The following is a 16,951-nucleotide window of genomic DNA, read 5'->3' as shown; positions in this document are numbered from 1 at the left end:
TCATGGGGACAATTTTCCTATTCACAGAGTGTGGTTACAGAAGGCTCTTGAGGAAGGGAGTCACTTGGAGAGAGACCTGAAGGGCCTGAGTTACTGCAATGAGGCTCTCTGGGGCAGAGGGACGTCCTTTGTGTCCAGGAACATTAGGAAGGGCTTCAATACGGCTCAGTGATTGAGCACTTATGTTGCATGTGTGAGACTCCAGGCATATTTATTTATCTTTTTTAAAATATTTAATTTATTTATTTGCAAGCAGAGAGAGAGATAGAAGAGAGGCAGACAGTGAGAGAATGGGCATGCCAGGGCCTCTAGCCACTGCAAATGAACTCCAGACGCATGTGCCACCATGTGCATCTGGCTTACATGGGACCTGGAGAATCGAACCTGAGTCCTTAGGCTTCACAGGCATCTGCCTTAACCACTGAGCCATCTCTCCAGCCCTAAAATATTTTTAAACTATATGTAAGAGAAACCAAGAGAGTATGGATGCACCAGGGCTTCCCACCACTGCAAATGAACTCCAGATACATGCACCACCTTATACATCTGGCTTTATGGGGGTTTAGGGAGTTGAACCCAGGCAGTCAGACTTTGCAAGCAAATGTCTTTAGCCACTGAGCAATCTCTCCAGCCTAAGACTCTGGGTTTAACACTCAGCACTATAATAATGTAAAAACAAAGACCACCAGATGGCCCAGTGGAGTGAGGGGAGAGAAGCAGGGATCAGCACATCAACCTGTTACTCCACGTGAAACAGGAAGCTGTGGGGTTGAACGAGGAGTGAGACCCTCTGACTAGTTTCACCAGGATCATTCTGGCTGTCATCCTATGACAGGACAGGGCCCAGGGGAGCAACAGGTGGCCTGTTAGAGAGCCTGCTTGGCCTCGGGCGGTAGCAGCATGTGGGAAGAAGGCTGCAGCTTTATGAATGTGTTTTGTTGTTGTTTTTCAAGGTAGAGTCTTGCTCTAATCCAGGCTGACCTGGATTTACCATATAGTCTCAGGGTGGCCTCAAACAGTGATCCTCCTACCTCAGGCTTCCAAGTGCTGGGATTAAAGGTGTGTGCCCTGCATGGATGTTTGGGAAGCCGAATTATCCGGACTTGGTAGAAGGAATGCATTAGGATATGACTTCAGGTCTTTGGCTAGAAGAGAGTCCGTGAGGCATGGAAACACAAAGGTTGGCAGACAGGGAGCTCGGACGTGAGCTGCGGGGTGTGAGGTACTGACCTGCATTCAAGTGGAGCCCAAGGGAGCATCTGTGGGGGCTGGAGGTGCTCCTTTGGGAGCCTAGCGCATGCAGCGAGAAGCCTGGAGAGAGTGTGGAGGGAGAGTGAGATGCTCCTCTTTAAAGGTCAGGGAAGAGCCACACAGGAGGCTTAAAATGAACAGCCTGGGGCTGGAAAGATGGCTTAGAGGTTAAGGTTAAGGCACTTGCCTACAAAGCCAAAGGTCTCAGGTTTGATTCCCCAGAACCCACATAAGGTCAGATGCACAATGTGATGCATCTGGAGTGGCTGGAGGCCCTGGTGCACCCATTCTCTCTCTCAAATAAATAAAATTTTTTTAAAAATAAAGAAAAAACAGCTTGTGAGCTGGTATGGTGGTGCACACCTTTAATCCCAGAACTCAGGAGTCAGAGGTAGGAGGATCATTGTGAGTTTGAGGCCGGCCTGGGACTACAGAATGAGATCCAGGTCAGCCCGGACTACAGTGAGACCCTAGCTTGCCGGGGGTGGGGGAGATAAAAGCCGGTGAGGGGCAAAGAGACCATGGAACGGAACGCACAGTGGGCTGGGGAGGAGCCAGCGGGGAGCACTCCAGACTTGTGGCTGACACGGGCCTATATCACTCACCCCATCTCCCTTGCCATTGCTAGTTATTTTGACGCCCTGGCGAGGCTGCGACAGCTGCGGGGAGCAGAAGGGCCCTTCCTGAGCTGGAATGACCTGCAGGCCACCGTGAGCCAGGTCAACACCCAAGTCCAGGAAGAGACAGACCGTGAGTTCTCCACTCAGGTGGCTCCTCCCCTCAGCCTTGAGTCTGGGGCCACTAACTCTGGGTCTGGTCCTCAGAGGTCCTCGCCATCAGCCTCATCAATGAGGCCCTGGACCAGGGCTGCCCCGAGAAGACTCTCTCCGCCCTGCTGCTGCCCTCCACTGGCCTGGACGACGTCAGCCTTCCCGTCGCCCCTCGCTACCATCACCTGCTCGTGGCGGCCAAAAGACAGAAGATCCAGGTGGGGTGAGGGCAGTTCCAGGCTCAGAGAGACACTCTGTCACGAGGAAGTAAGGTGTACAAGTGACAGAGGAGGACACCTAATGCCCCACTGTGGCCTCTGCACACACACGTATGTGCGTGCACACACACGTCTCACACACGCACACAAATTAGTTTGCAAAGTCCATTACTGACGAAGGCATGGTCTTGGCAACTGTGGTCTTTTAATTTTCCTATTGCATTGTTGGGCCAAGAAATATGGAACAAAGCCAGATGTGGTGGCGCACACCTTTTATCCCAGCGCTGGGAGGCTAAGGCAGGAGGATCACTGTGAGTTTGAGGCCAGCCTGGGCTAGAGTGAGTCCCTGCCTCGAGAAAACTAAAACATGGGGCTGGAGAGATAGCTTAGCAGGTATGGCATTTGTCTGCAAAGCCAAAGGACCCAGGTCCGGTTCCTCAGGACCCATGTAAGGCCAGATGCACAAAGTGGTGCATGCGTCTGGAGTTGGCCAGCAGCTGGAGGCCCTGACATGCCTATTCTCTCTCTCTCTCAAATAAATAACAAATAAACGACTCAAATAAGCAAATAAAAACAAAAATTTAAAAATAAAACTAAAATATGGACCAAGAACAAGAAGGTGCAGTGAGCTGTTGAGAAGCAGCTGGGCACTGAGGTGTGAGAGGCAGGCAGAGGCCGGAGGTGGTGCTGAGCCGAGGCTGAGAGCGGGGCAGGGAAAGGCCCTGTGAGCCACCCGGGGGCCACTGGGCATGCCTCCACCAGGCAGGAAGAAGGCACCGAGGCCTGCTGCCCTTGCAGGTGGCCCTGTCTACCTGAAGTCTGACCCCCCCCCCCCCCGGAGGGCCTTCCGAGAGCCTGGAAGGACTAGCCTGGGCTCTGGTCTCTTTCCGTCTCCCACCATTTGCCAGGTGACCGGAGACCGCGGGGCGGTGCTGTGGCTGGAGGACATCCGCCAGGGAGTGCGCAGAGCCAACGAGGACTCAGACAGAGCGCAGAAAAGTAAAGGGACCTGCCCGGGGCATCGGGAGGGAGAGGGGCTGGGTCAGCAGCAGCCCAGACGGGCACTTCCACTCCCTCCTCTCAGCTGTGCCCAAATAGAGCTGTCATGCTCTTCAGCCACAGGGGGGATTTCCTGGCACACAGGCGGGCAGGAAATGCTCAGGAGTTCAGAACCCAGACTCCACCTGTCCCTTCTTCCTGTTCCCATGGCTACTGTCCCTGGGAGGCAAGCTGGTGAAGTCACATGGGAGCCAAAAATCCATCACCTCCCTCCCTGCTTTTTTTTTTTTTTCTCGAGGAAGGGTCTCTGTCTGGTCCAGGTTGACCTGGAATTCACTATTTAGTCTCAGGGTGTCCTTGAACTCATGGAGATTGCCTCCTGAGTGCTGGGATTAAAGGCGTACGCCACCATGCCTGGCTTTTTAAAAATAAATTTTATTTAATTATTTGAGAGAGCAAGAGATAAAGAAGGAGAGAACGGGCATGCCAAGGCCTGCAGCCTCTGCAAACAAACTCCAGACGCATGTGCCACCTTGTGCATCTGGCTTATGTGGGTCCTGGGAAATTGAACTGAGGTCCTTTGGCTTTGCAGGCAAACGGCATAACCACTAAGCCATCTCTCCAGCCCTCCATCCCCATTTCTAAGTTTGGGTTCCAACCATTAGCAATGGCTAGACAATGTTTAGTCTTGGGCAGGAGAAGGCTGGCTAGAGTTTGGGGAAGCAGGTAGCCTCAGGGCGTGCTGGCCTGGATGCAGGGGGTGCTTGTTGGATCTTTGGGCCTGTGATGGATGGAAGGCTAGTGGTATATCTGCTATTACCAGTTCTTTGTTGTTGTTGTTCTTGTTTTTTTGAGGTAGAGTCTTACTCTAGCTCAGGCCGACATGGAATTCACTATGTAGTCTCAGGGTGGCTTTGAACTCACGGCGATCCTGCTATCTCTGCCTTCCGAGTGCTGGGATTAAAGGCATGTGCCACCCTGACTGGCTCCCTTCCTTCCTTTCTTTTATTTTTTTTTTTTTTGAGGTAGAGTCTCCTTCTAGCCCAGGCTGACCCAGAATTTACTCTGTATTCTTAGGGTGGCCTCGAACTCGTGGTGATCCCCCTATCTCTGCTTCCTGAGTGCTAAAGTATTAAAGGCATGTGCCACCATGCCCAGCTTCCATTTATTTTTAAAAAAAAGGAAAAAAAAATTTTATTTACTTATTTGAGAGACAAAGAGAGGCAGATAGAGAATTCCAGGGCCTCCAGCTCTACAAACGAATTCCCGACGCATGCACCACCTTGTGCGTCTGGCTGACATGCGTCCTGGGGGATCAAACCTGGGTCTTTAGACTTTGTAGACAAGCGCCATAACCGCCAAGCCCTCTCTCCAGCCCTATCACCATTTCTTGCGCTTTCTTCTGAGACTTCCGAGGTTCTCTGTCTGCACCCTGCCCCGAGCTTCTGGCCGAGCTGATCTGTGTCTGCGAAGCCCCTGCCCAGCCCCAACGCCCACAACGGCCTTAGCTGGAGCTCCCCCCCCCCCCATCAGACAGGGGCACGTTGTGTCCTGAACCCCACCCCAGAGAACGGTGCCAGCAGGGTTGACTGCTCTGTCTTCATGCCCACCAGTGGCGCTTGGCGTGGCTGCCATCAATCAAGCCATCAAGGAGGGAAAGGCGGCCCAGACAGAGCGGGTGCTGAGGAACCCCAACGTGGCCCTGCGGGGGGTGGTTCCTGCGTGCGCCGACAGCTACCAGCGGGCGCTGGACGGTGCCGCGACGCGGAAGCGACGGCCAGGTAAGGCCCCGCCCGCGCCGCCCCCCGCGTCTTCCTCTTACTTCCTCTGAGCCGTCCCGCTTCCTTGCTTTCCCCTCAGGGGACACAGCTTTCTGGGTTAAACATGACATGAAGGATGGCACCGCCTACTACTTCCACCTGCAGACCTTCCGGGGGACCTGGGAGCAGCCCCCCAACTTCCGCCACAACACCTCCCACCTGACCCGGGAGGAGATCCAGGTTGGCTGGTCCCCCTGCCACGGCTGTGGTTGGTGCATGGGGGGCATCTCTCAGATCTCTCAGGAGAGGTTCCCACCCGCCAAAGGGCTCTTCCCTCCCACTTCTACAGTCCGTCCTCACCAAGGTCACTGCTGCCCATGACCGCCAGCTGCTCTGGGAGGCCAACGTCGGCCTTGTCATCCGGCTCCAGGCCCGCCTCCGGGGCTTCCTGGCTCGCCAGCAGTTCACTGAGCGTGCCCACTTGCTGAGGACCCGGCTCCCGGCCGTCATCAGGATCCAGGTGGCAACTCTAGCTTTCTGCACGCTCAGGGCCTGGGCAGATCGGAGCGGTTGGGTGTCCTCCCTCCTTCCCCGCCCCCCATGGGGATGGGATGATGTTTGGGGCTCTGGACAATAGTGGTGAAGGGCGTGAGGTCTGGACTCCAGCTCCTGGGCCTGTGAGCCATGAGACCTTGTAAGCTGCTCTCTCTGCTGCAGTTCCTACTCTGAAAAGTGACAGTAACACCCTGTATAGGGTGATTAAGAAGGTGAGGTCAGGGCTAGAGAGATGGCTTAGTGGTTAAGGTGCTTGCCTGTAAAGCCTAAGGACCCAGGTTCGATTGCCCAGGGCCCATGTAAGCCAGGTGCACAAGGTGGTGTGTGCATGTACACAGTTTATTTGCAATGGCTGGAGGTCCTGGCACACCCATTCTCTCTATCTGCCTCTTTCTCTCTCAAACAAATAAAAAATATTATTTAAAAAAAATATGATAAACTGGGCATGGTGGCACACACCTTTAATTCCAGCACTCTGGAGGCAGAGGTAGGAGGATCACCATGAGTTCGAGGCCACATGAGACTACCTAGTGAATTCCAGGTCAGCCTGAGCTTGAGTGAGACCCTACCTTGGAAAACCAAAAAAAAAAAAAAAAAGGGGGTGAGGTGAGATAGTGTCCAGAGTACCTGTGGACAGTACAGCGTGATACAAGCCTCCTACTGTCCTCATCCCATTCCAAGGGGAGAGCAAAGACACTCCCGGCGTGTTCACTAAACCTGGCTGGAGTCGTGAGGGGACGCTGCAGGCTAGACAGAAAGCCTCCCTCAGGGGCACGGAGCTCTGCAGATGATAGCAACCTGCCGGGGTCCTCTGGCCTGTCCTTTCCATATTATTCCTTCCTGTGCGTGGCCTGCAGGTGTCTGGGTGTGTCTGGGAAGGTAGCCAACACACTGAACTGGGAAGGAGACGATTCTCCCTGGGCAGGTGTGACCTGCAGACCCTCGTGGGGATGTTGGCAGTGTAAAGGTGCTTTGTTCAGGAGAGATGGCTTGCTTGCCTGCAAAGCCCAAGGACCCATGCTTGACTCTTCAGATCCCATGTAAGCCAGACACACAAGTGAGGCAAGTGCAAAGTCGCACGTGCCCATTAGGCGGGGCAGGTGTCTGGAGTTCAATCGCGGTGGCTGAGGCCCTGAAGTGTCAATTCTCTCTCGCGTTTGCTCTCTCTAAAAAAAATGATAATAATAAAGGTAGGGCTGGAGAAATGGCTCAGCAGTTAAGGCACTTGCCTTCAAATCCTAAGAACTCATGTTCGAATCTCCAGGTCCCATGTAGCCAGATGCACAGCGGTGCGAATGTGCACAAGGGGACACACGTGTCTGGAGTTCGTTCCCAGTGGCTGAAGGCCCAGGTGTGCCCTTTCTCTCTCTTTCAAATAATAATTTTATAAAAAGGTATTCTGTTCAGTAAGCATCTCTGGTGCCCAGTACCTGCAAAGCATTGTGGGATACCAGGCAGGGGTTTGAGAGCTTCGGGGCGGGGCTGCACCTCTCCCCTGGCAGGAAATGGAGGCAGGACAGGACACAGGCGGCCCCAGAGCACATGCTCCTGGTCACGGCTGAGCCGGCAGGATGACCGACAGCTCAGGCTCTGGAGTTGGAGGACAGAGTTTGCTTCCCGCTCCTAACAGCTTCCCAGTCGTGGCCTTGCAGCCCCACGGAAGCCTTTACCCCCAGGCTCTCTGTCACCGTGGCGGAGAGGGTGCCCGCCTCCTGCGGTGACTCTGAGGGTCTAGTAGGAGGACCTCAAGGACGCACCTTGCCGAGCCCAGGCTGGGTCTTGTCACTAAGGAAATAAAAAAGCCACAGGATCGGCTGGAGAGATGGCTGAGAGGTCAAGGTGCTTGCCGGCAAAGCCAAAGGACCTAGGTTCGATTCCCCAGGACCCACATATGCCAGCTGCACAAGGTGGCGCATGAGTCTGGAGTTCCGTTTGCAGGGGTTGGAGGCCCTGGTTCGCCTATTCTCTATCTGCCTCTCTCTCTCTTTCCTTCCATCCGTCACTCCCTCAAATACATAAATAAAAATATTTTTTAGAAAAGCCACAGGCGGAATGGAGATGGGGTGGTGGGAGTGTTTGTATCTCACACTGTGGAGCTATATGGGCTCTGGCCTGAGACGCAGTCACATGCACGCAGGCAGCCCAGAGCCTCGGGCCCTTTGCCTCAGCTGTGAGGGACGGAGACTCAGACAGGAGGCAGCTGGGATGACCTGAGACTGTCCTCTCTCTCAGAAGCTCTGACCCTATCTGGAACTTGTGGCAAGGTTCTGAACGCTGATGAATCCACTTTGTGAGGCGTTTGTTTTTGTTTTTGTTTTTTCCCTCAAGGTAGGGTCTCCATCTAGCTCAGACTGACCTGGAATTCACTATGTAATCTTAGGGTGGCCTCAAACTCATGGTGATGCTCCTACCTCTGCCTCCCAAGTACTGGGATTAAAGACAAGGTGTGTGCCACCTTGTCCACCTGGGAGGTGTGTTTCCAGGGGGTCGTCCCTGGTAGCTGGTGGGAGCATGGCAGAAGGCCACCCCTCTGCCTCTTCCTACAGCACTTGCAGAGAGAGGTCTCCTCAGTGGCTCCTGGGATGCGAGAGGAAGCAGAGCTGAGGGTAGGCTTGGAAATGGGATGTCCTGACCTCTGGCATCTGTAAACGGCCCGGCTGCCTCTGACATCTCCTGACAGAGGAGCGATCTATGTGAGCCTCAGGGGAAGCCTGGCTGGAAGAACTGGCGTTAGGAGGCCGGGAGGACAAGTAGGTAATGGGATTGGTCATCTCTGTGTTTTGTTTACTTTTGGTAGGTTGGCCTGGAACACAGTCCTCCTGCCTCAGCTCCTGAGTGTCGGGACTATGAACATGCACGACCATGCCGAGTATTGGAAATGTGCATTTGTGTGTGTGTGTGTGTGTGTGTGTGTGTGTGCGCCAGAGGGGCTGGTACTGAACCTAGGACCTTATACCTGTACCCCTGCTAGGCAAGCGCTCTACCGCTGAGCTAAATCCCCAGCCCTCTATTTTATTTTATTTTATTTTATTTTATTTTATTTTATTTTATTTATTTTAAGAGACAGAGAGAATGGGCATGTCAGGGCCTTCAGCCACTGAAAAGAACTCCAGAAACACGAGCCATCCTTTGCGTCTGGCTTACATGTGTCCTAGGGAATCGAACCTGAATCCTTTGTCTTTGTAGGCAAGTGCCTTAACCACTAAGCCATCTCTCCAGCCCTGTTCTCATTTTTAAAAAATATTTTTATTTATCTATTTGAGAGAGAAATAGACAGGAGAGGAGGGGGAGAGAGAGAGACAGAGCATGGGCACACCAGGGCAAACTCCAGACACATGTGCCACCTTGTGCTTCTGGCTTACGTGGGTTCTGGGGAATCGAACCAGAGTCTTTTGGCTTTGCAGGCAAGCACCTTAACCACTAAGCCAGCCCTCTTATTTTTAATATTTATTTGAGAGAGAGAGTGAATTCCAGGTCAGTCTGGGCTAGAGTGAGACCCTTCCTCGGGGGTGGGGGAGACAGGAAGGGTTTCAGGGAGTGAGGTGGTGCTGGAGGAGAGGGTGTATGAAGAGGTTCGGGGCAAAAATGTCACATGACATCTTTTAGAAGAAGTGATGTGTCATGAGCGCGCCCCTGTGCAAGTGCTACTTCAGGAAAGTTAATTTCATACAAGAGGAATGGGGCCAGGCTCCTAGGAGAGACCAGAATAGCAGAGGTATGAGATTCGTGCTTTATTTTATCTTACTAGAGAGAGATTCGTGCTTTAGAACAGGGTGGGAGATGGTGGTCAGCTGGGCCCTTCGCAGCAGACCACTTAGGGAGGAGGCTGTCAAAACAGGTGAACTGTAGGAAGCTCGGTGGGAAGATTTGCTGAGAGCGGGGCTCAGGCGCTGGACTGTGTCACAGAAGCATTAGATAAAGGACGTGGCTCTGGAGAGCACATACCGAGCATGTGCAAGGACATGGGTTCCATCCCCAGGACCAGAAGATTATTTCCACATGACTCAGTGCCTATATATAGCCTATCCAGCTGCCCTAAGCTACTCCTGATGGCTCCCATCCAGCTTCTGTGAACGTGAGGGAGGCGAGTGGGTGACACAGTATGAGGAGCCCACAGATGGGTGACACACCCGAGGGCATGCAGTGTGCATCATAAACACCTCTTGCGCCGGGCGTGGTGGCGCATGCCTTTAATCCCAGCACTCTTTGGGAGGCAGAGGTAGGAGGATCGCCGCGAGTTCAAGGCCACCCTGAGACTACAAAGTGAATTCCAGGTCAGCCTGGGCTAGAGTGAGACCCTACCTTGAAAACAAAACAAATAAATAAATAAATACCTCTCGGGTCTCTGGCTCACAGTTAGAGACTGTCCAGTGAGACCACAGAGCATGGGTGAGGGCTGACGGTTACGTGCAGCTGTCTGTCTTCTCCGTCAAAGTGGAAGACCTTTGAGGATGAGGCAGCTTTCCCCTCCCTCTCCCCTTCCTGGAGAGCCCAGCGCAGTTCTGTCCCCACAGGCCTCTTGGGCCCAAGGAGATTGACTGGGGTGTCCCTTCTTCTGCCCCATAGGCTCGCTGGCGGGGTTACAGACAGCGCAAGATTTACCAGGAGCGCCGGCTGTACTTCAAAGCAAACGTGGACTCTGTGATTAAGGTAGCTCTGGTCAAAAGACCCTTAGAGCACTTTCCCTCCTCGGGGCCCTGCAGTGGGCTGAATTCGCTTGGCTCTGTCTCTCGCCCCCAGATCCAGGCCTGGGCCCGGATGTGGATAACTCGGAGGCGATACGTCAGGCGTCTGCGCTACTTCCAGGACAACGTGAGTGCTGCCTCTGTGCACCCCGGCTTACCCAGACACCCGAGTAAGGGGGCGCAGGGGACATCCACTCTGTTCTCTGTGCCCATGGCAGGCTGACTCCATCGTGAAGATCCAGGCATTTTTCCGAGCCAGGAAAGCCCGGGGTGACTACAGGATGCTAGGTGAGCTGCTCAGTCTTCCCGTCCTGTCTGGTAGGGCATCAGGAGCCCCAGAACCAGGCAGGTCTTGGTATCTCCCTTGGGGATGCCTAGCAGGTACTAAGGGCCCGGCTGGTGCAAGCTGTCTGGGGGGATGTGGAGCCCCACCTTCCAACAGTAGATAGCCTTGTCAAGGCAAGGTTCCTCTTAGTAGGTAGCATGCCTACCTGTCCCAGGGTCTTTCTTGTCTCCCTGGGTGTCCAGGTTTCAGCTTTCTTCTCTTCTCCATCTTAAGCTTCCTCTGTGGTCCAGACAGACAGACACACAGGCCTGGCAAGGTACATAGCCTCGCCACGGTCCTGGAGACTTGAGAAGCCCTGGGGTGTGTGTGGGGGGGGGCTTCTCACCCAGTCTTGGGGAAGATGAATCAGTGGTCCATTTCCACGTCAGCCTCAAGCCCCTTTCTGCAGGGCAGATGCTACTCTGAGGCTTCAGGCCACGCAGCCCATCATCTTCCTCTCCTCAGCCCCCTGACCAGCGGCCCCAGGCAGTCTGCTTCTAGCCCCAGCTGAGTTCCCTCTGCTCTGGCCTCTGCCTGGCGTCACCATCTTCTCTTTCTCTTGCACTGAGGCAACTGCTGTGGCTGGCTTCTTTTTTTGTGTGTTCCTCTTCAGTTCACAGTTTCTGTAGGAAAGGGTTTTCCTAGTACTTCCTTCAACTTCCTCAGTGCCCAGAGCTGGCCATCTCTTAGGTGTATGTGATTCCAAAAGTAAGCTACTTGGCCAGGTGTGGTGGTGCACGCCTTTAATCCCAGTACTCAGGAGGCAGAGGTAGGAGGATCACTGTGAGTTCAAGACCAGCCTGAGAATACAGAGTGAATTCCATATCAGCCTGGGCTAGAGTGAGACTCTACCTTGAAAAATAAAAAATAAAAAAACATAAAACAATGGGCTGGAGGGATGACTTAATGGTTAATGTGCTTGTTTGGAAAGCCAGAGGCTCCAGGTTCAATTCCCCAGGACCCACATAAGCCAGATGCACAAGGTGGTACATGCATCTGGAGTTCATTTGCAGTAGCTGGAGGCCCTAATGTGCCCATTCTTTCTCTCTCTTTCTCTCTCTCTCTCTAATAAGTAAGTAACAGTTAAAAGAAAAAAAAAAAAAAAGGCGGGGGAGCTGGAGAAATGGCTTAGCAGTTAAGGTGTTTGCCTGTGAAGCCAAAGGACTCAGATTCGATTCCCCAGGATTTACATAAGCCAGATGCAGAAGGGACACATGTATCTGGAGTTCATTTGCAGTGGCTAGATGCTCTGGCATGCCCATTCTCTCTCTCTCTGTCTTCTGTCTCCTTGCAAATAAATAAAAATGAAATTTACTTAAAAAAAAGGAAGGAAGGAAGGCAGGAAGGAAGGAAGGCAGGCAGGCAGGCAGGAAGGAAGGAAGGAAAGAAGGAAGGAAGGAAGGAAGGAAGGAAGGAAGGAAGGAAGGAAGGAAGGAAGGAAGGAAGAAAGGAAAAGAAAAAAGGAAAAGAAAAGAAAAGAAAGCAAGCCGGGCGTGGTGGCACACGCCTTTAATCCCAGCACTCTGGAGGCAGAGGTAGGAGGATCACCATGAGTTCAAGGCCACCCTGAGACTACAGAGTGAATTCCAGGTCAGCCTGAGCCAGAGTGAGACCCTACCTTGCAAAACCAAAATAAATAAATAAAATTAAAAAAAAAGAAAAGAAAGCACTTAGATCCAGGCCTGGTGGCAGTCATCTGTAATGCCAGCAGTGGGAGGCAGTTCAGGAGGGTCCTGATTTCGAGGCTAACCTAGGCTAAAAGTAAGACTACCTTTATTTAGAAAGAACAAAACACTTGGAATGCACTGTCCTATAATGAACACTGTGTGTATTAGTTTTTGTTTTGTTATCACTTAAAGCTTGGCTCAGGCTTCTGGTTTATTTGTTGCTTATTTATTTATTATTTATTTACTTGAGAGAGAGGAAAAGAGGTAGGGAGAGAGGGAGAGAGAAAATGGGCACTCTAGGGCATCCAGCTGCTGCAAACAAATTCAAGACACATGCACCATCTTGTGCATCTGGCTTATATGTGTACTAGGGAATCAAACCTAGGTCCTTAGGGTTTTCAGACAAGGGCCTTCACTGCTAAGCCATCTCTCCAGCCCTATTTTGTTCTTAATTTATGTATTTAATTGCATGTGTGCTTGAGGGTGTGGGGGAGGGGTGCCAGGCAAACTCCAAACAAATGCACTATGTTGCATCCAGTGAGTGCTAGGAAATCAAGCCTGGGCTAACAGGCTCTGCAAGCAAGCATTTATTTATTTTTTTGGTTTTGTTTTTTTAGATTTTGTTTTTCAAGGTAGGGTCTCACTCTAGCCCAGACTGACCTGGAATTCACCCTGTATTCTCGGGGTGGACTTGAACTCATGGTGATCCTACCTCTGCCTGCTGAGTAGCTGGGATTAAAGGCGTGCACCACCATGCCCGACTCCCCATATTTTTACAAAGCCCATTGCCCACCTGGGCGCAGCCCAGTCACAAACAATGCTCAAGCTCTGCAGGAGGCCAGCGGGCCGCGGAGGCCGAGCAGGATGCCAGGTGGAGGATGGGCGCGTTGGCCCAACAGGAAGAGAAGTGGGTGAGGGATTCCTGTGAGAAACATCAGAGAGCTGAGCTCTGGCTCTAGCGTGAGAGGCCACTGGAGAGACCTAGGTAGGGCACATCGGGGTCAGAGAACACCTGTGTGTCACCCTAGGGTGCAAAACAAGGAGCTCAGGGTCAGGCCTGGTGGTCAGAAGAGGCCTGGGGTTGGGGAGCAGCGGGGAGGCCTGCCTGACCCAACGCCTCCCTCCCCGCCAGTGCACGCCCGCCACCCTCCCCTCAGTGTGGTGCGCAAATTCGTGCACCTCTTGAACCAGAGCCAGGAGGACTTCTTGGCCGAGGCAGAGCTGGTCAAGCTCCAGGAGGAGGTGGTCAGGAAGATCCGGTCCAATCAGCAGCTGGAGCGGGACCTCAGCCTCATGGACATCAAGATAGGCCTGCTGGTGAAGAACCGGATCACGCTGCAGGTGAGGGGCCCACCCGGCCACCCTGTCCCCATACAGCTGGCTTTGAAGGCGCATTGCCTTCGAATGCAGTCTTAGTCACGTGTGAGCAGTTTGCCACCTGCCTCCGTTCCTTGTGCCAGTGGCCCTCTGCCCTTGGTTGTGGATGAGTGGAATACAGGAGGAAAAACCTTTTTTTAAAAAAATAATTTATTTTTATTTATTTGACAGAGAGTGAGAGAGAGAGAGAGAAAGAGGGAGAGAGAGAACAGGTGAGGCCAGTGGCCTCCAGCCACTGTAAATGAACTCCAGATGCATGTGCCCCCTTTTGCATCTGGCTAACATGGGTCCTGGGGAATAGAACCTGGGTCCTTTGGCTTTGCGGCAAGTGCCTTAACTGCTAAGCCATCGCTCCAGCCCAAGGAGAAAAACACCTTGCAGAAGGATCGCTGTGAGCTCAAGGCCAGCCTGAGATCACATAGTAAATTCCAGGTTAACCTGAACTAGAGTTAGACCCTACCTAAAATAGGCCAGGCGTGGTGGCGCACACCTTTAATCCCAGCACTTGGGAGGCAGAGATAGGAGAATCGCCGTGAGTTCGAGGCCACCCTGAGACTACAGAGTGAATTCCAGGTCAGCCTGGGCTAGAGTGAGACCCTACCTTGGAAAACCAAAAATAATAATAATAATAAATAAAAATAAACATAAACGGGGCTGGGGATATTGCTTAGTAGTTAAGGTGCTTGCCTGTGAAGCCTAAGGACCCCGGTTCAAGGCTCAATTCCCCAGGACCCACGTAAGCCAGATGCACAAGCAGTCACACGCATCTGGAGTTCATTTGCAGTGGCTGGAGGCCCTGGCCTTGCCCATTCTCTCTCTCCCCCTTTCTCTCTCTAAAATAAATAAATAAATAGAAATAAAGTTTAAAAAAAAAGAATTTTCCTCTTTTAGCCAGGCATGGTGTCGCACATCTCTAATCCCAGCACTCAGGAAGCAGAGGTAGCAGGATCTCTGTGAGTTCAAGGCCAGTCTGGGACTACAGAGTGAGACCCTATCTTGGGGGAAAAAAAAAACAAAAACCCTGTAGATTGGATGGTAATGCCTGGATCTGCTGACTCCTAGTGATGTGGCCGCAGGTGGTCAGCTAACCTTGAAGTCTGTCTCCTCATTAGCAAGCTGGAGTAACGAGCGTCTGCCTCCCCGGGTTGGATGCGAGCCTAGATATGAAAGCTCTTTCAATGGCAAATTGCATTCAGATATGTAGTGACAGACTGATATCCACGTCTCCACTCCAAGCTTGTAGATCTAGCAAGTAAGAAATAATAGCAAAAACACACCCAACTGGGCACCATGTGTCTGCCTGGCAGCCCCGTCATCTCTGGAGAGTCACCCCTGGGAGAGCAGAGGTGCTGGATGGAGTCTCGGGCAGTAGGAAGGGTCTTCTCTCGCCAAGTCCTTGAACGGCAGAGAGCTGTGGCTTGTCCAGCTGCTGTCGCTGGACCATATGTTCCATGCTCCACGTGGTGCTCGCCTGGGCCCGCTGTATTGCCCCCCCTTCCCTTTCAGGAGGTGGTCTCCCACTGCAAGAAACTGACCAGGAAGAATAAGGAGCAGCTGTCGGACATGATGGTTCTGGACAAGCAGAAGGGCCTAAAGTCGCTGAGCAAAGAGAAACGGCAGAAGCTAGAAGCTTACCAACACCTCTTTTACTTGCTCCAGGTGGGCAGAGGACTTTCCAAGGTGAAGTCTCTGGCTGGGGGTTGTGCCCAGTGGTGGGGCACTTGGCCTTGGACGCACAAGGCTCTGGGTTCAACCCCTGGCACTGAGAATCAGAAAACCAAATAAAAAACCGAGGAGAGTTATCTTCCACTTCTTGAGGCCTGGGTCCTTGAGGCCTTCTCTCCCATGCAAGTCATCCTTTCCCATAATCCCAATGCCCTGTCCTCAGGGAGAAAGCCCGCCTCTCAGAATTTGTCTAGAGTGTTCTTTGTTCTAGGAAAGGTGATACTTCTTCCACTCCAGCTTCTTTCTTTCTTTCTTTTTAATTGTTCATTTTGATTTAATTATTTGAAAGCAACAGAGAGAGAAAGAGGTAAATAGAGAGAGAGAGAGAGAATAGATGTGCCAGGGCCTCCAGCCACTGCAAACGAACTCCAGACACATGTGCCCCCTTGTGCATCTGGCTAACGTGGGTCCTGGGGGAATCGGGCCTTGAACCAGGGTCCTCAGGCTTCACAGGCAAGCACTTAACCGCTAAGCCATCTCTCCAGCCCTCCCACTCCGCTTTCTATGGGGAAAGCCTTTCCTTCAAACAGCTGATCCCGTCGCTAGTTCTCCGAGAACATCCCCAGCCCTCTCTCCCCAACTACTTCCAGACTCAGCCCATGTACCTGGCCAAGCTGATCCTTCAGATGCCACAGAGCAAAACCACCAAGTTCATGGAGACGGTGATCCTCAGCCTGTACAACTATACCTCCACCCGCCGGGAGGCCTACCTTCTGCTGCAGCTGCTCAAGACTGCGCTCCAGGGGGAAATCAAGTGGGTTCTTCTGACACAGGAGCGGGTGGGGTTTGGATACGGCTCCGGGGCTGCATTATGGGGGTGATAGCTCCTTGAGGTATTCAGCTCGACTAGCCCCCGAAGGTGCTCTTCTCTAGCCTGCAGAGAGGCTGTGGGGATCTCTGGGGCAGGGCAGTAGGAAGATATGGGCCGATGTGTTGGCACGAAGGACCTGGCTCAAGGTGGGGACACCAGAGCTTGAAGACCAGAGGACCTCACAGAGGAAAAGCAGCTGCTTGTCCTCCCCGGAGCTACGGGACTAGTGCCAGTGACCTCTTGGCCCACAGGTCAAAGGTGGAGCAGCCCCAGGATGTGGTGACAGGCAATCCAACGGTGGTGAGGCTGGCGGTGAGGTTCTACCGGAACGGGCGGGGACAGAGCGCCCTCCGGGAGATCCTGGGCAAGGTGGTCCAGGACGTGCTGGAGGGACGGGAGCTCAGCGTCCACACAGACCCTGTCCACATCTACAAGAGCTGGATCAACCAGATGGAGATGCAGACTGGGCAGCGCAGGTGGGCCAGCGGGGGGCGGGGGGGACGGGCACGCTTTGGTCGGGTCTTGCAGGGGCATCCCTGGGACAGCCTGGATGAGCCTGAGGTTGTCATACAAACGGTGCTGACTTATGCAAAGCTGGCCCTGGCCCTACAGGCATCATCACGTTGCCTTTCAGGACCCCTCTGGTAACCGGCATGACACAGCTGTAAATGACTCCACACCAGTGGGGTCCATGTAGGATGACACAGATGAATATGCAAATGTGCCAATTACTACCTTCTGGGTTTGCCGGTCACATGCTGGATCTGCTGGGAGTTAGGATCTAGGCTCCTTTTTGATAGGAGCATGG

At 52.9% G+C, this 16,951-nt stretch overlaps 1 protein-coding gene across 1 annotated transcript in view; it reads left to right on the top strand.

The window, feature by feature from the left end:
- Iqgap3 (IQ motif containing GTPase activating protein 3) overlaps positions 1-16,951 on the top strand; it is a 54,596-nt gene that overhangs the window by 23,096 nt on the left and 14,549 nt on the right. The window contains exons 14-26 of the mRNA XM_045138219.1: positions 1,880-2,001; positions 2,076-2,239; positions 3,148-3,238; positions 4,852-5,019; positions 5,099-5,238; positions 5,348-5,518; positions 10,120-10,203; positions 10,294-10,365; positions 10,457-10,526; positions 13,363-13,571; positions 15,114-15,266; positions 15,923-16,086; positions 16,395-16,619. Of these exons, the coding sequence (XP_044994154.1) occupies positions 1,880-2,001; positions 2,076-2,239; positions 3,148-3,238; positions 4,852-5,019; positions 5,099-5,238; positions 5,348-5,518; positions 10,120-10,203; positions 10,294-10,365; positions 10,457-10,526; positions 13,363-13,571; positions 15,114-15,266; positions 15,923-16,086; positions 16,395-16,619 (1,833 nt within the window). The remainder of the gene's footprint in view (positions 1-1,879; positions 2,002-2,075; positions 2,240-3,147; positions 3,239-4,851; positions 5,020-5,098; positions 5,239-5,347; positions 5,519-10,119; positions 10,204-10,293; positions 10,366-10,456; positions 10,527-13,362; positions 13,572-15,113; positions 15,267-15,922; positions 16,087-16,394; positions 16,620-16,951) is intronic.

The sequence above is a fragment of the Jaculus jaculus genome, chromosome 19 (genome assembly GCF_020740685.1).
Source record: "Jaculus jaculus isolate mJacJac1 chromosome 19, mJacJac1.mat.Y.cur, whole genome shotgun sequence".
Lineage (NCBI taxonomy): Eukaryota > Metazoa > Chordata > Mammalia > Rodentia > Dipodidae > Jaculus > Jaculus jaculus.
The sequence above is the reverse complement of the archived record's forward strand: the minus strand, read 5'-3'. Positions and strand labels throughout refer to the sequence as shown.